General features: G+C 36.2%; 1 protein-coding gene across 1 annotated transcript in view; it reads right to left on the bottom strand.

The window, feature by feature from the left end:
- Positions 1 to 19,453, bottom strand: part of Frmd3 (FERM domain containing 3) — a 179,724-nt gene that overhangs the window by 43,981 nt on the left and 116,290 nt on the right. The window contains exon 6 of the mRNA XM_059255946.1: positions 11,129 to 11,252. Within this exon, the coding sequence (XP_059111929.1) occupies positions 11,129 to 11,252 (124 nt within the window). The remainder of the gene's footprint in view (positions 1 to 11,128; positions 11,253 to 19,453) is intronic.

Below are 19,453 nucleotides of genomic sequence, written 5' to 3'. Positions count from 1 at the left end.
TTCTATGTCTCATTGATATTTGTTTTAATTTCCAAACTTAGTACCAGATGACAGCAGAGTTCCAGGGCTGCCCAACTCCAGGGGATTTTCAGTTAAACTCATGGATCTCTGCTAATCAGAGATTGTTATCCAGGGTGTAAAAAGACAAGTTGCAGCATGAGAGAAATACATCAGCAATGAGGGCAACCAAGAAAGTATTAGTATCTAGAATACTTTTTAAACTCCCAATAGTCAATAAACAACATTTAAAAAATACAGATAACTAAGAAAAAATGGACAGAAGTCTTAACATACGCTTATAAATAGTCATCAACTATGTGGAAATAGGCTCAACCTCTTTACAATAAACAGAACATAACTTAAAACTATAAAAGACCCTTAACATATCTGGGTATGAAAAAACTAAAAAGACTGACAAAAACTAGCAACAGTGAGGGTGCACAACAAAAACAAACATCCTGTGCTGATGAGGAAAATCAAGTTGGTATAATTAATATGGAAAGGAAAACTTTGGCACTACCTGCTAATATTTACTTTGTTTATGAGAACTTATAGCAATTCTACTCATAGTTACACATTCAGCATACTCATAATTGTTATACCAAGAAATATATAAAGTTTCACAGTAGTGGTTTTTGTAGTAGTAAAATAGAGAAAGCAATGTAAATGTACATCTACTAGCAGTAGAGTAGATACAAGATGTAATACTCTACAGCCATAAAAATAAATAAATGAAAAGCAAGGATATACAGAAAATGGGTTAATATCACAAGTATAAAGAGCCAAAGAACCTAAAACACACTAGTAAGTACTGAATGTTCTACAAGTTTAATAAGGGAGAAAACTGAAGATGAAATTGAAGTACTGAAATTCATATGTGTTGGGCTGGAGAGATGGCTCAGAGGTTAAGAACACTGGCTGCTCTTTCGGAGGTCCTGAGTTCAATTCCCAGCAACCACATGGTGGCTCACAACCATCTGTAATGAGATCTGATGCCTTCTTCTAAATAAATAAATAAATCTTTAAAAAAAAAGAAATTCATATATGTCTTAGTATTCAGGTCTTAAGTTTAAATCTAATCCATTTTGAGTTGATCTTTATATAGTTATCCTGGCTAGTTTTATATCAACTTGATAGAAGCTCTTGTCATCAGAGAGGAAAGAGCCTCAATTGAGAAAAAAACTTCTGTAGGGTTGGGCTGTAGGTAAGCCTGTGGGGTATATATATTTTTTAAATTAGTGATTGATGTGGGAGGGATCAGTCCATTGTAGTTGTGCTTGTGATCCTGGGTTCTATAAGAAAACAGGCTGAACAAGCCACAGAGTACAAGCCAGTAAGTTGCACTCCTCCATGGCCTCTGCATCAGCTCCTGTCTCTAGGTTCTGCTCTATTTGAGTCCCTGTCCTGGCTTCATTTGATGATGAAGCATACACAAAAATAACCCTTTCCTCCTCAACTTACCCTTGATCATGGTGTTTCATTACAGCAATAGAAATCCTAACTAGGACAATAGTGAAACGTGTGGATCTTGTTTTATTCTTTTGCATGATAATAATTGCTTTCCCAACACAGGTTGATAAGACAATGTTTTTTTTACTACCATGTGTTTTGGGCTCTTTGCTGCATATCACTGCTGTAAGTGCATCAAATTATTTTTGGGCTTCCTGTTTTCGTTCATTGTTTTTGTATCTACTTTACGCCAGTATCATGATGTTTTGGTTAACTACAGTCTGATTGTATATTCTTCAGTCAGGTAGTGGAATGTCCTCAGCTTTGTTCATGTTGCTCAGTTGTTTTGATTATTAGGGTCTTTTGTGGTTTTATGTGAGGTTTAGACTTAGTTGTTTCCATTTCTACCCCTTAGATTTAGCATTTGCTCCATTATTACCCCTGAACATGACTGAAAACAAAAAATCTACTGAAGGGAAGTGTCAGTTAAGATGTTTAGATACAGTAAAGCACAAGCTCATCTTTAAAATATAAATCCTCATGTCAGTATTGCTTGCTTGGTTTTGTCTGCAAATTTCTGTTAGTTAAGTGTCTGAATGAATTAGTAGACAAATTTATACACAAAGAAGGAATCAGTGCAAATGTCAGAGAAGGCAAGAGGACAGAGCCATAGCAGCTAAGACAAGAATTCAATAAACTGAGGTCATGAGACCCCCAAATTACTGAGGAACAACTCATTTAATAATTTGCTTTCATAGTAAGTAATTAAATTCTATTCCTGTAGTCTCCCACTGAACATTAGTTTCTGGGAAAACTTTGAATGCGACAACAGAAAATAAACATCTTCTGCAAGATGACGCTTCTCTAATGAGACATTGGAAAAAAAAAGGTCCAGAGATTAGTTGCATTTCTTTTTTAAGAGACAGCAATTCTAATATATAATTCCCTTAAGATTCTACTAAATTTGCTGAGGTTGAATAATTATGTATTTAGCTATATTTTCCTGTTCTATATTGCATGTCCTGACTACTTTAGCTAACAAGGAACAGTCTTTCTCATATTGGTCTTCTTTGAGTATGCCTTCACAGACAATATAAAACATACAGCTCACAAGAATAAATGGCTATTAGTCACCACTAATTTATAATGAGATATAATGAGATATCGACTGTTGCTGGCCGTATCTGAACTGATTATAAAGTCCAAGCAGAGAAAGGGATGGGTTTGGTGCTGCCTGATCCATTTGGATAAAAAAAACACCAGAATTAAATTTAGAGGGAGAAGACCAATAAAACATTCTCATTCTGGGCAGTGGGATTATCCATTTGAGTTAGACTTTGTTGCATCTTGGTTGGGACTCTAGTCATCCTACATTGCTTCAATTTTAAATTTTTTTCACATCTGGCTTTAAATGTTTGGGTATTCTCATAATATTTGTCTTTCAGTATATGCTGGATCATAACTTAAGAGGCTTCTGAGAGTATATGATACGTAGCTTGACTATAGAATCTGAGGTCAGTAGGGAAACTCATGCCCTTCAGGACCATCACTGACCCTCTGAGCAGTGCAAACTCATACTGTTCCCCACTGTCCCAGACACATCACAAGCAAGAAGTACCTTGCCCTGGATGGCATTTGTGGTATCTCAGAGTAAGATAATTCAGTTGTCCAGCAGATTAGAGGTTTGACTATTTGCTCTTATTAATAGTTGTGGCATACTCCTCTTCTTCTACTATTACTCATTCTTTGAGGATTATGAAAATAATGAAAGCAACAACAACAACAGATAGGAGTTTCTGCTTCATATGACATGGTAGATTTTAATTCATCTATCTGTCTTTAGATATCAGAAGAAATAAAAATAGGATTTTGATGTTTACTTCATTTGTTTATTTAGAGTTAGAGGATATCAATGTGGCATATCTTTAAGTATCTGAACTGGGAAAGAAAGTCTCCAGCCTGTCAATTCTAATCTCTGACTTAGAGAGAGATGGTATATATTGAAATCACCTATCTGCATGGCCAACACTAGATACAACATAACAAATATGAGCAGAGATTCTGGTATGAGGAGAGAGTAAAGGCAAACTGAGGCCATGCAGGACTAAGGCTTTGGGAAAGCAGTAGCACAGAAAAATGATACAGCAGAAGTCCTGGTCTTCAGGCTCTTTCAATCTTTCCATTCTCTCTTTGTGATGATCTTTGAACTGAAGGTTTAGGGGTTGTGTTATAGATGTATAGATTGGGGCAGGGCACACCATGGTCAGTTGTTCTCTTCAGTTTGACTAGTTGTGGTTTTCTGTGATCATCTCCATCTGCTGCAAAGAGAAGCTTCTTCATGACGGCTAAGAGCTACATTGATCTGTGGATATAAGAATACCTGTTTAGAATATAGTTAAAAATTATATTGGTTTAGGGAAGTGGCAGAGGGTTCTGCTCTAGGTTCCATGCTCTCACCACCCACTGGTAGTTTACAGTACCAGGAGTGAATTCCATCTGACTGAGCTCCATGGCTTCTTCTTTCCCCTATAGAAACATTTTAGGTTTTTTTTTTTTTTTTTTTTTTTGGTGGTGTTTGCACTTCTTTATTTATTATTTTTTTATTTTTTATTTTATTTTATTTTACAATACAATTCAGTTCTACAAAGCAGCCACGGATTCCCTTGTTCTCCCCCTCCCGCTCCCCTCACCTTCCCCCCAGCCCACCCCCCATTCCCACCTCCTCCAGGGCAAAGCCTCCCCCAAGGACTGAGATCAACCTGGTAGACTCAGTCCAGGCAGGTCCAGTCCCCTCCTCCCAGGCTGGGCCAAGCGACCCTGCATAGGCCCCAGGTTTCAAACAGCCAACTCATGCAATGAGCACAGGACCCGGTCCCACTGCCTGGATGCCTCCCAAACAGATCAAGCCAATCAACTGTCTCACCCATTCAGAGGGCCTGATCCAGTTGGGGGCCCCTCAGCCATTGGTTCATAGTTCATGTGTTTGGCCATCCCATCACCAGAGTAGGTCAGTTCGGGTTGTCTCTCGACCATTGCCAGCAGTCTATTGTGGGGGTGTCTTTGTGGATTTCTGTGGGCCTCTCTAGCACTTTGCTTCTTCCTAGTCTCATGTGGTCTTCATTTACCATGGTCTCCTATTCCTTGTTCTCCCTCTCTGTTCTTGATCCAGCTGGGATCTCCCACTCCCCCAAGCTCTCTTTCCCTCGATCCTCACCCTTCATTTCCCCCACTCATGTCCAGGCTGTTCATGTAGATCTCATCCATTTCTCCATCATTGGGCGATCCCCGTGTCTTTCTTGGGGTCCTGTTTTCCAGGTAGCCTCCCTGGTGATGTGAGTAGCAGTCCAGTCATCCTTGTTCCACATCTAGTATCCTCCTATGAGTGAGTACATACCATGTTTGTCTTTCTGAGTCTGGGTTACCTCACTCATGATGTCATTGTTTTTCTCTGCTGAGTAGTATTCCATTGTGTATATGTACCACATTTTATTTATCCATTCTTCAGTTGAAGGGCATCTAGGTTGTTTCCATGTTCTGGCTATTACAAACAATGCTGATATGAACATAGCTGAGCAAATGCGCTTGTGGTATGATTGAGCATTCCTTGGGTATAATCCCAAGAGTGGTATAGCTGGATCTTGGGGGAGATTGATTTCCAATTTTCTAAGAAAGCACCATATTGATTTCCAAAGTGGTTATACAAGCTTGCATTCCCACCAGCAGTGGAGGAGAGTTCCCCTAGCTCCACATCCTCTCCAGCATAAGGTGTCTTCAGTGTTTTTGATCGTAGCCATTCTGACAGGTATAAGGTGGTATCTCAGAGTTGTTTTGATTTGCATTTCTCTGATAATTAGGGATGTTGAGCAATTCCTTAAATGTCTTTCAGCCATTTGAGTTTCCTCTGTTGAGTCTCTTCTATCATTTGTGGGCTTTAATTCAAAAGCTAATAGATTCCCACTAATAAAGTTCTTTCTTATACCTATGTCCTATAAAGTACTATCTTTTGACTTGCAGTTTCAGTGCTTCACACTGAGGTCCTTCATCCATTTGAACATTATTTTTGCATAGGCTGATGAATAATGGGTTTAAATCTCATTATTCTGTGAGTGGAAAACTTGCACCAGCACACTGTCTTTTCTCCAATGTGTATTTCTGGCATCTTTGTCATATGTCAGACGGCTATAATTACATTCATTTATGTTTGGGTCTTCTGCTTTGTTCCACTGATCTAAACATCTGTTTGGGTGTGTCCTTGTTATTACCATGCTTAGTATGGTACTTTTTATATGACTGTAGCTGTGTGACATAGCTTGAAATATGGTATTTTAATCACTCCAGTACTGACCTTTCTCCTCAGGGTTGTTTAGCCTCTCCATGGTCTTTGATTATTTCATGTGTATTTTAGGACTCTTTTCCTATTTCTGTAAAGAATATCGTGGGCAATTTTGATTGGGATTGCACTGAATCAGTTAACTATTGGTAGAATGGTCATTTTCACAGTATTAATTCTACTAACCCATGAGCATGGGCTGTCTGTATGAATTCTAATGTCCTCTCCAATCACCTTTTTCATAGATTTAAAGTTTTAATTGTAGAGGGATTTTTACCAACTTTGTGAGTTTTTTCTTAGATATTTTATTTTGTTTTAGTAATTGGGAATGTAAGTATGTCTATGATATCTTTCTCATTGTATTTGTTGATATATAGAAAGGCTACAGATTTTGTAAGTTTATTTTATTCTTTTGCCAAGTTGCTGAAATTGTCAATAATTTCTAGAAGTTTTATGCTGTAATTTTTAGGACCCCTTATATAAATCATATCTTCTGCAGATAGGGATACTTTGGTTTCTTTTTTTCTACCTCTATTTTAATTTCCCTTTTTATGTCTTACTGCTTTAGCTAGTGCATCAGGGACTCTACTGAAAAAGAGTGGGGTAGTGGATGTTTCTGTCTTGCTTGTGGTTGTAAAATATTTTAAGCCTCATTTTTAATTGTTTGATAAGCCCATAATACATAAAATGCATTTTGATCAAACCAAATCTTCCTCCACCTCTAATTCCTGGCTCTATGTTCCCTCCAAATTTCATATGCTCTCTTTTTTTAAAAAAATAATTTTTGATGAAGACACATGTGGATTTCTCATAGACAGCATCTAGTATATTGAAATATGTTCTCTCCAGTCTTACTTTGTCTAAGATTTTTATCATGAAGGCATTTGGGATCTTGTCAAAGGCTTTTTTGGCATCTCTTGAGATAATTCTATGATTTTTGTCTTTAAGTTCATTTATGTGCTTTACTACATTTACTTTTTACCTGTTGAACTATCCCTGTATCTCTGGGATAAAGCCAACTTGATCATGGTGCATGGTCTTATAAAATGAACACTGCTTTTATTCATAAAAATAGGATTTTATTGAGGATTTTTGCATGTATTTTCACCAGGAGTACTGGACTGTAGTTTCCCTTCTGTTTGTTGTGTCTTTACCCGGTTTTGGTATTAGAGTAATATTTGCTTCAAAGGAGGAGTATTCTTTCTATTTTAAGATTTTTAACAATGTAAGAAATATTGGTTATAGATAATTTTTGCAAGCCTTGTAGAAATCTGATGTGCATCCATCTGGGGCTGTTCTTTTTTTAGTCTGAGATCTTTTTATTATTGTTTCAATCTCCTGTTTGTTATAGATTTATTTAAGTTGTTGATCTCTTCTAGTTTTAACTTCGGTGGTTTGGAGGAATCCAGAAATTAATCTATTTCATTTGTATTTTCTAAGTTAAATAAAGATAGGTTTAAAAATGTACTCTCTTATAACGTTCTTAATTTCTTTGCTGTCTGTTATAATATACTGTTCATCTCTGATTTGGTTAGTTTGTGTTACCTCTTATTTTCTTTTGTTTAGCTGGGTGAGGGGTCTGTCAATCTTGTTTATTTGTTCAAAGGGTCAGCTCTTAGGCTCTGACCTGAAAGCCTCCTCCCAGAGGACTAGCTTTCATTGTATTAGAAAAAACAAAAACAAAACAAAACAAAACACCATGTCAGTTTCAAAAGAGGGATGAAACCAACAGTTTTACCCATCTATGATTCCTATAAATCACAATAATGACCAGCATAGCATAATAATCCTAAGGGACCATTAGTCGTACATATACCTTTGCCGTAATTAACAGCTCTTTTGATTAAAATTACGGTCCACTCACCAAGCTCAAAATCATGCCTGGTAATGGAAACCTAGCCAACTACCCAGGACTAGTGAATTCTTTGATCTTGAAGAATAACCTACAGCTGTCTCTTTACTAAACCAGTGTAATTCCTAACTAAATTCTAAATATTAATCATATTGTCACAGAAAAGGATCGCCTGGACTCCTTATCAAGGGAACTTCTCTTTCCAACAGAGGAGACAATCACAAAACCCCACAACTGATCAAAAGGTAGAGTTGTGGAGTCTGACCACAATGGATATATCTACAACGAAACTCCTTCACCTAAGGCTCAGAGGTAATTGCAGAAGAGAGTGTAGAGAGATTGTCAGAGCCAGACAAACAGAAAGTTTGCTGTGAGATTATATCCTAGAAGCTACACCCATGAAGTCTCACCAACATGGTTGCCTAAATACAACCTAAACAAGGAAGACACCAATAAACAGGCTAAGACGGAAGAAGAAAAGCTCACAAGGCCCAATTCTAAACACACACACACACACACACACACACACACACACACACACTATTGGAGGATAAAATGTCCTTGTGAACACACATAAGCACTGGAGAAGCCAATAAAGTTAAACACACATGTTTATTTCTTCAAAGGAAGGTGATGTTTACCTGTCTTCCACTCAGAATGCTGGGAAAGGATGTAGTTTATAACCTGGTGATCTTTTGCTATCTATAGGGCCAGGCTCCAATAGAATCCCTCAGACTATTATGTGTGTTTATCAGACCCCTCAGCCCCATGCCCAAATCTTGAGTATTGCTTCTTAGTCCATAAAACTCATCCTTATGAGAGATGTCACTTGTACATTACAGCAGCCTAAGTAACTTCTGTGTTATCTTACGGCCAGGCCAAATCCCCATTCCCACAGGCATTATTTTTACCTCAGTCATTCTCCCTAGACCCTTATCTTAAGCATTGTTTCTAAGGACATTGTCCTCCCTAAGCCCACCCCAGTTAAACCCATTTTTCTGATTTCCACCTCCATAGCACCTGTCAGGTAAGGTCAATTTTTTTTTTTTTGATAATAAGATATTGATACCTGCTTGTTTTCTGGTCTCATTTTCTTTGAATCTCTTTCCCATCCTTTCACTTTAAGATGTATTTTGATTTAGTTTCTTAATCCCTATCATTAACCTGTGTCTTTTGATTGGAAAGTTGTGGTCACCAGTATTTAAAATTATTATTGAAAATTAAGTGTTGATGACTATCATTTTTCTGATGGTTAAATTTTTAGTCCTATTTTGTGTTTCCATAATTATAGCTTCATTTGTCTTCCTTCTGTAGTTTCTTGCTTATGTTTATTCCTGTGTTTAGTTTGAAGTATTGTTTCCAGCATTCTCTGTGGGCAGGTTTGTTGAACATGAATTACTTTATTCCATTTATATCATGGAAATTTTTTCTTTCTCCTTCAACTCTTGCAGTTTTTCTGGGCACAGCATTATGGGTTGGTATATTACTTATCTTTCTACTGCTGTGGTAAGACATTTTGACTGAAAGCGTCTATTTGGGCTGATGTTTCCAGAGGAGTAAAAGTTCACCACCACCATATTAGTGAAGTGTAGTAGCCAGCAGACATGGCAACTGGAGAAGTAAGCTGAGAGGTCACTTCTTAAGACACAAACAGGAAGCAGAGAGAGAGAGAGAGAGAGAGAGAGAGAGAGAGAGAGAGAGAGAGAGAGAGAGAAAGGACATGGAAGCAACACTAATGTTTTAAATTCTCCAAGTCCACCCCCCAGTTAGATAATTTCTCCAACAAGGACATACCAACTGGGACTCATTTCTTCAAATCTACAAGCCTATGAGGGACACTCCCATTCAAACAACCAAAATTGGCATCTGTGGCCTTTTTGTCCTGACACTTTCTCAAGCCTTGCTACTGTAGCACCTGAATAACTACTTGCTTCCTAGTACTGCCCAATGCAGGAGTAATGTGGGCATTAGTGTTGGGTAACTAATGGATCATGTTCTGACATCAATGTTAACTAACAGGAAACATTCTTTGTCCTCTTCAAGATCTACCTTCCTTGACATTCACGGGCACACCAATAGTGCCTGCTTCTTAAAATTTGGAAGGATAGGGCAAAATAGTGTTCAGAAACCTCTTTGCATTATATTATGGCATCCTGGAAACACTCAATTAATGTTTGTCATTACAATATTCCCCAAGAATTTAAAGCCTTGCAACTTCTATCCACAGAAGAGCTACCTTTTCTACCAATCCATGCAATGAATGCAACTTACTCATCTATTAACTCTCATCATTTGGTTCCTAAGAAGAATAATTCTATACCACAGTTCCATTAACTGGAATACTGGAGTCATTGTTCTATATAGTAAATTTATTTCCAAAATATAGAGAGAATAGTGAATATTCTGTATATATTTCCAACACATTTTCTTTAACAGAAAATTCTTTAAGGTAAGCCATAGAAATTGTGTATTATTTTCTGAAATAGGCACAATGCTGTGATGTCTAAGAATTCTGAAAACAAAAGTTATATTTTCTAACCTGAAACATGCTGCCACCTTGAGTAATCATACATGTATTGTGAGAATGAAAAAACAAGAGTGCCACAGGCACTACTTTCTTGATTATTAGAGGACCATACAACAGGAGGAGAGAAAAACCAGTATCTAGTTCATCATAATCATCATAGCACTGCCTATCCATGCTATTGTCACATTATTTTTCTGTGATTTGTATAGGATCTAAATTCCAACTAACTGCAGACTAGCATACCTAAGTTACCTGAATTACAAGTTGGCAATGATTCCTAAGCATGCTTCATTTTGCTCCATCTACTTATGCTTGAATTCAAATTCCAGAAATGTACAAGTTGCTTAACCTCTCTGGACCCAGTTCCTACATACATAATGGAAAAAAAGACCATAGTATTTCCTTCCTACATTGTTGTGAAGATTAATTGAGTCAGTATGTTCAATGTGTACAATAGCATGGTATCTGGTACTCGGTGTTAGTCTATTCAATTTGGTTCTCTGACAATTATCACTCTAAAGGTATCATTCTAAGCATTAGAGACAAGCAAAGGAATAACATACACTAAATCTCATCATTTTGAAATCAGTTAAGAAAATGTAACCTTTTCAATGAATTCAATTCTACTTAAAGTCAACACTTCTAGCAAGGACCACGAGAAAGGAAAAAGCAAGATTCAAATAGGCAAAGATGGCTTATTAGCCTTGGATATATTTTTGGAAACTCAGAAAGGCAAGGAATATATTTGCATAAGAAACTACACACCTTTTTCACGTCCGATTACTCATAGGCACTATCTTGGAAAAATCTTACACTAATTGAGATGCTAAATCATCCTTTGTAGGGCCCAGAAATGTTTCTCTGCAACCTGAAGCTGTCTACTCACATTTGAAATAGTATGACTTCCCATGATTCTCATTTTCTATATAGTAAGAATGCCTTTTCATTTTTATATATTCACTCAAATTACCTGAGTTCATTGTTATGAATTTCCATGATTTTTCTTTCCAACTTCTGTGACTGCTTGGGGAAAATCTCAAACTCACTGATATAATTCTCAGGATGCTCATCAGGATAATAATCACCGAACTCAGCTGTAACCATCAAAAATTGGAGAAAAAGAGAGAAATTAAAAACAACACACTCGGGGCACATATACACTGTCTTCCACTATCCAGAATAAGAACATAGACTGAGCTTACCCAATATAGTGAATTTGTACTCCTGGGGAGAATACCAGTCTCATTTTTCAGAGACATATTCGTGTTCACATCTGACTATGTGAGTGTGGGTACCTGTTAACTCTTTCTGTGCCTCATTTTCTGTGTCCTAAAACAATTTAAAGCATCGTTGTTTTTCATTAGGGCACTGTTGACATTTAGGGTGCTGAACAATTTTATTGTTTCAGATTTTCCACAGATGTGTAGGACCTGCAGTCATTGCAATGTTCATAGCAAAATCACTGTTATCATCAATAATAACACCCTCCAGAGCTAGTCAAAGGATATAAAATTTCAATCATGTAGAAAAAATACATTCAAGAGATCTATTATGCTACATAGTGAGTATACTTTGTATACTATTTTTTAAAATAACTAGAATAGATTTGGAGTGTTCACACAAAATTATATATACATATACATCTTGAATTTAGAAACCATAAAATGCACACCTTCAAAATGCCATATTGTATGTTATAAATATATATAAGGTTTTGTGGTAGATCTTTTTCAGCTCTTTGAGGAACTTCCACACTGATATAATGGCTGCAGCAGTCTGCACTCCCACTAGCAATAAATAAGCGTTCCCATTTCCCCAGCATTTTTCTTCATTACTCCTTTTGAATCTTAGCCATTCCAACCACAGTAGGATGACATCGCAAAGCATTTTTAAATTTATATTTCCCTAACGGATAATGATATCCCCCCCCCCCCGTGGCTCTAAAGTTAAGTCATAATTGAAAACAAGAATCAAAATCTGGTTCATCACACACTATTACCAGCCATTTGAATTTCATCTTCTGCAAACTCTGTATTTTGTTTCATGACACACTTTAGGATTGGGTTAATTTTCTTTATGTTTATTTCTTTTCAATTTCTTGTATAGTGTAGATACTAATACTGCCAGTAACACAGCCATTAAACATTTTTTTCCTATTCTGTAAGTTACCTCTTCATTCAAATAACTATGTCCTTTGCTATAGAGAAGAGATTTAGTTTAAAGGTCTTTCCTGTGCCTATAAGTTCAAATATATACTGTACTTTCTTTCTGTCAGATTCAAGAGATCAGGTCTTTCTTTTCTTTTCTTTTTTTCATTCTTTCTTACGTTTCTTCTTTCTTTCTCTTCCATTCTTTTTTACCACCCCATCCCCTTTCAACAGAGATGGCTGTCCTGGAACTTATCTATAGACCAGGCTGGCCTTGAATTCACAGAGATCCACTTGTTTCTGCCTCCTGAGTGCTGGGATTAGTGTGCGCCACCACCACCCAGCTCAGGATCACGTCTTTTAAAAAGACTTATTACTCATAAATTGACAGGAAGAAAGAACAAAAGCCTAGATCCTTAATAAGCTGTTCCTTTGGGAATCATGAAAGCCACCTCTGTCAGGGAAATCTTGTCTGTGCTGCTTTTATTACTATAGCTCTATAGTATAATTGGAGATGAAGGATGGTGAGATCTCCAGTGATTCTTTTATTGTTCAGGATTGTTTTAGCTAACCTGTCTTAAGGTTTTTGTTTGTTTGTTTGTTTGTTTTATCATACATGTCTTTCACTTGCTTGATTAGAGTTACCCCAAAATACATTATATTTTTGATGCTATAGCAAAAGATATTATTTATTTCCCTGGTTATTTTTTCAATCCATTTGTCATTTGTATATAGGAAAGCTACTGATTTTTCTTGTTTGTTAATTTTGTATCTTACTAATTTTCTGAAAGTGATTTTCAGCCGGAGGTATTTCCTGGTGGAAGTTTTAGGGTCCACTTATGTATATTATCATATCATCTGCAAATAAAATACTTCAAATTTCTCCCTTCCTATTTGGATCCCCTAGATCTCCATCACTTGTCTTAATGCTCCAGCTAAGATTTTAATCACTATATTGCACAGGTATGGAAAGACTGGACAATCTTATCTTGTTCTTGACTTTAGTGGAAATACTATGAGTTTCTCTCAATTTAATTTGATGTTGACTATGGGATTTCTGTACAATGCCTTTATTATGTTGAGGTATGTCTCTTGTATCCCTAATCTCTCCAGGACTTTTATCATGAAGGGGGTTGAATTTTGTCAAGGGCCTTTTCTTCTAATGAAATGATCATTTTTTGTCTTTCATTTTGTTTATATTTCATTATATTTATAGATTTACGTATGTTGAACCATCCCCGTATCTATTGGATGAGGCCTACTTGGTCATGATGGATGTGTTCTTGGGCTTGCTTTGCAACATTTTATTGAGTATTTTTACATCTATGTTCGTAAAGGAAATTGGTCTATAATTCTCTTTCTTTGTTGGGTCTATGTGTGCTTTAGGTATCAGGGTGACTGTGATCTTCTAAAAAGAATTAGCCAATGTTCCTTGTGTTTCCATTTTGTGGAATCATTTGTGGATTAATGAGGTTAACTCTTCTTTGAATGTCTGATAGAATTCTGTGCTACAACCTGGACTTTGTGTGTGTGTGTGTGTGGGGGGAGGGAAGATTGGTGGATTTTTAATTACTGCTTCTATTTCATTAAGTATTATAGCTCTATTTATATTTCTTTCCTGATCTTGATTTAGCATTAGTTGGTGATAAATATAGAGAAAATCACCCATTTCTTTTAAGTTTTCCAACTGGGTGGAGTACAGGTTTTTCGAGTATGTCTTTATGATTCTCTGGATTTCCTTGGTGTCTGTTGTTATGTCCCCTTCTCATCTCTAGTTTTATTAATTTGCAACCTTTCTCTCTGACTTTTAGTTAATTTGGCTAAGTATTTGCAAAACTTATTGATTTTCTCAAAGAATTAACTCTTTGTTTCATTGAGAGTTCACATTTTTTATTTGTTTCTGTTTGATTTCAGCCCTGAGTTTGAGTATTTCTTGCCATCTATTCCTTTTTAGTGTTATTTCTTCTTTTTGTGGCAGAACTTTCAGATGTGTTGTTAAGTTACTACTATGAGAGCTCTTTGTTCCTCTTCTTCTTCTTTTTTTTTGTAGGTACTTAGTTCCATGAAGTTGCCTCTTAGTACTGCCTTCATTGCTTCATAAGTTTGGGTATGCTGTATTTTGTTTTTATTCAGTTCTAAAGATTTCATTTATTTCTTCATTTTTGTCTCAACCCATTTTATATCCAGGAATCCATTGTTCGTTTTCCATGAGTTTGTAAGCTTTCTGTTGTTATTGATATACAACCTTAATTCATGGTGGTCAGATAGGATTTAGGGTATTATTCCAATTTTCTTGTATCTGAAAATTGAGACTTGCTTTGTGTCCAAGTATGTGGTCAGTTTTGGAGAATGTTCTATGAACTTCTGAAATGAAAGTATATTCTTTTGTGTTTAAGTGAAATGTTCTATAAATATCTGTTAGGTCCATTGGTTTATGACACCAGTTAGGTCTAGCATATCTATTTAGTTTTTGTCTAGATGACCTGTCTATTGATTAGAGTGGGGTACTGAAGTCACTCACTATCACTGTGTGAGGGATCAATATGTGATTTAAACTGTAGTAGTATTTCTTTTATGAACTTGGGTGCCCTTGTGTTTGATGCACAGATGTTAAGAACTGCAATATCCTGTTGGGGGATTTTTCTTTGGTGAATATTTAGTATACTTCTCTATCTCTTCTGATTAGTTTTGGTTTGAAGTCTATTTTGTTGGATATTAAAACAGCTACACCGGCTTGTCTTATTTCCATTTTCTTGGATACCTTTTTCTATCCATTTAACTTGAGGTGATGTCCATCCTTAATGTTGAGCTGTATTTCCTAGATGCAGCAGAAGGATAGATCCTGTTTTCTAATTTCTCTGTCAGTCTATGTCTTTTTATTGAGCAATTGTGACCATTGATTTTGAGAGTTATCAATGAGCAGCATTTGTGATTCCCATTATTTTGTTGTTGTGGTGTTCCCCCTTTTGATTTGGTGTTCTGTTGTTATTTATTCCTTGTGTTTTCTTGGGTGTGTGTTCTGTATGTTTCTTACACCTTTTACATTTCTTTCTTTAGGTTAGGAAACTTTTCTTCTATGATTTTGTTAAATTTTTTTTCTGTGTCTTTAAGATGGGATTCTCCTTCCTTGATTCCTGTTATTCTTAGATTTGATGTTTTCATGATATCTGAGAATTCCTGGATGTTTTATGTCAGTAGATTTCAGATATAATATTTTCTTTGACTGGTGTATCCATTTCTTCTATTGTATCTTAAATTCCTGAGATTCTCTCTTTCATCTCCTGTATTCTGTTGGTGGAACTTGTCTCTGTAGTTCTTGCTTGAATTCCTAAAGTTTTCATTTACAGAATTCCCTCAGTCTGGATTTTCTTTATTGATTCTATCTCCATTTTCAGGTCTTGAACAGTTTTGTTCATTTTCTTTCATTGTTTGTTTGCGTTTGCCTGTATTTCTTTAAGGGGTTTGTTAATTTTCTTTTTAATGACATCTATAATATATTTATAAAGGCAATTTTGAAGTTCCTTTCTTTTACTTCAGCTATATTGCTTTCTCAGGGTCTACTGTAGTAGGGTTGCTGGACTCTACTGGAGACACATTGTCCTGACAGTCATTGATTGTGTTTTTACACTGGCATCTAAGCATCAGGATTTGGGATGATTATAATACAAGTTGCTAATGTCTGGTCTTATCGTAGTTAGTGGGCATTCTTTTTTTGGTTTCTGTTGCCCTTGCTGGTTACTAGGAAATTATAGTAGCTGTGTGTGTTTCCTGGTAGGGAATGCTTCCTAGATCCCGCCAGGTGTGGCCACTGAGGTTCTGGGTAGAATGTGATTGTAGGTACAGAGTGCTGACACTTAGAAATGGGGATGGGCTAGAATGGGGGCCAAGGGTACCATAGGAAGGAGGAAAGCAAGATATGCCACCAGGATCTGCTTAGTCCCTTGAGAATGGGAGCAGAGAGGGAGGCGAGGCCACAGCAGGTAGTGTGCTACTGATCTGGGGATGCGACTGGGGGAATGGATTTATAGATGAGGAAGCGGAGGAGATATGAGGATCATGTACCTGTTTATATGCTCACCTACCTGCCACCTCCTCTGGCTGGCTTGGCTAGCAGGTTCTCATAGAATACCTATGGGGATTGGTGGATGAGACAAAGGGGTGGGAGGGGCGGTTAGGAAGTATGAAGGAGAAGATCTGTGTCAAATTAGCAGGTCTTATGTTGAGGTCCTCAATCTATATGGAGTTTAGTTTTGTGCAGAGCAAAAGATATACGTGTAGTTTTCTTCATTTACATACAGCTATCCAGTTTCATGAGTAATATTTTAAAAAATGTTATATTTTCTTTAGTGTGTATCTTTCAAACTTGTAAAAAATCAGGTATCTCAAGGTATGTGAACATGTGTGTGGGTCCTCAATTTTATTCCATTGATCAATGTATCTGTCTTTATTCTATTAACATATTGTCTTTATTACTGTAACCATGCAGTATAATTAAACACCAGGAATGGTGATATCTAAAGTTTTCTTTTTCAGTGTTGTTATTGCTACCCTGAGATTTTTGTGTTTCCATATTAAATTTAAGATTTAAACATTTTTTTTTCAAAAAATTATGTTTGGATTTTGAATGGGATTGTAAACTGTAAATTGCTTTCAATTGAATGGTCATTTTCAAAATGCTAATCCTAGCAAGCCATGAACATGAGAGGTCTCATCTTCAGGTATCTCCTTCAATTCATTTAAGTTTTTATTAGATAAATCTTTCACCTCCTTTGTTAGGTTTGTTCCAATGTATTTCACTTTTTATTCAGCTCATTGTGAGTGGTATTATTTTCCTTATATCGTTCTTGGTCTGTTTGTTGTTGGTATATAAGAAGGCTACTGATTTTTTTGTCTTAATATTGTAATCTGCTACTTTGCTGAACGTATTTATGAGCTGTAGAAGCTTTCTGATGGAATCTTTATGGTCTTTTATGCATAAAATCATATCATTTGCAAATAAGGATACTTTGACTTACTTTCTTCTTTCCTATTTGTATCCTTTGGATCTCCTTCACTTCTCTCACTGCTTTAGCTAGGACTTTGAATAGCATATTGAATAGGAATGGAGCCAGTAGATATCCTTGTCTTGTTTCTGGTTTTAGTAGAAATGGTTTAACTTTTTCTCCAGTTAGAATGATGTTGGTCCTGAGCTTGTAAATTGCCTTCATAATGTTAAAATGTGCTGCTTGTTTCCTTATTTTCATTAGGATTTTGTCATGAAGAAACATTTGTTTCTATTAAAGTCCTTTTCTGCATCTAATGAAATGGCATCTAGTGTATTTATTTTTTGGATTGTTTTAAAAAGTATTTACTATGCTGAACCATTCTTGCAGCACTTAGATGAAGTTAACTTGATTATAGTGGTTAATCTTTCTGATATGTTTTTTTTTTTAATTTAATTTGGAAGTGTTTTATTGAGAATTTTGGTGCTATGCTCATCAGATATGTTGGCCTATAATCTTCCATTTTTTATTCATGTTTGTCTGGTACAGGTATTAAGATAATACTGGCTTTATAAAAAAAGAATTTTAAAGTTTTCCTTCAAGTTTTTGTTTTGCAGAATATTTTGAGGAGTGTTATTGTTAGTACTTCTTTGAATTCTATCTATATCACTCTTGAACATATATCTAATAGATTTTGTTACTACAGAGATGCATACTCATTTATGTTCATTGATGCTTTATTCACAATATTCATCAAATGGAAACAGTCTAGATATCCATCAACTAATGATGCATAGAAATGTTTCACATACACAATAGAAGATTATTCAAGCTGTTAAGAAATAAAATTTGCACATAAATGAATGGAACTGGGAACAGTTACTTTGAGTATAACAATCAAAATTCATAAAGACAAATACTGCATGTTTTCTCTTACATATGGAAGTTAGCTATTGAATTTTAAATATATATGTTTCATTTGGAATATCCATAGAAGTTAGACAAATAATAAGGAGCCCATGTGGAGGAGGGTTTTTTTTTTCAAGACAGATAAAATAGAATATAATGTTACAAAGGGGCAATGGGCAAAACAAGAAAGGTTAAGTTGGATTGGGGTGGGAAAGGGAGGATAGAAAAGTCTTGGGGAAGGAACAACTAACAGTAAAACTATTAACATTTACTATATAGTGGGGTAGATTAAAACTAGACGCCATGTGCTAGGAAATGAAACTCCCAGTACCAGGATTGGGTTGCCTCTTTTTGAGTTATTGGCCAATGAGTTCTCATAGACCTCTCCCCAGGCATTATAAGCTATTTCCAATGCTACTGGTTATTCTCCAGAAGTGGACAATAAGAACATATTGATGAAACTATCACATGCTTGAGTTACAGAACATGGAGAAATCTAGCTGGTAATCAACTGGAAGTTTGATTCCTACTGACTAGCTTTCATAGTGCTGGAGTTTGCTGTGAATGCTGCTGGAGGAGACAATAATTAATATCATCAGGTTCTGAACTCTATAAGCCTAGATAATAATCTGCCTGGCAAGATATGCCAAATGATGCAATAGCAGCACAAATGTTATGATAACAACCTCTTTATGTAAAAAAAAAAGTGGATTTAAGGACCACTCCAAAAGATGGAACCCATACCTGACATTGTCAGTATGGTTAAGAACATGTGACTAGATAGGGCATTGGTAAGACCCAGTGTAAAACCTACTCTTATCATTCTCATAAATGAATATAGGTCAACTCTCATCAAAGAAACAATTAACATAGAGACACATAACTGGAGAATATTCAGAAAAAAGAAACTTCAGAGTTCTCAGCCCTACATGGCATGTGTATATCATATGTCTCCCCTCAAGGCTCAGGGATCAATGTGGACAATGAATGGAAATACTGAAAGATCCAGGGCAGTGGATAACTTCAAGAAACTGTTTCCTAGATTAAAAAAGGAACAGGTCCAAAGAAACTCACAGAGATTGAGACAGCATACACAATCTGGAGGGAGGGGAGAAGAAGGGAGTGGGGGAGAAACATGAAGATGGGTGGATAGGTAGCAGGGGAAGATCTGGAAGGACACAGAGGCAGGGATGAATGTGATCAGAACTCACTATTTGAAATTCTCAAAGGATAAATAAAACATTATAGAATATATAC

The sequence above is a fragment of the Peromyscus eremicus genome, chromosome 2, assembly GCF_949786415.1.
Source record: "Peromyscus eremicus chromosome 2, PerEre_H2_v1, whole genome shotgun sequence".
Taxonomy (NCBI): Eukaryota; Metazoa; Chordata; class Mammalia; order Rodentia; family Cricetidae; genus Peromyscus; species Peromyscus eremicus.
This window is presented reverse-complemented; position numbering and strand designations above follow the sequence as displayed.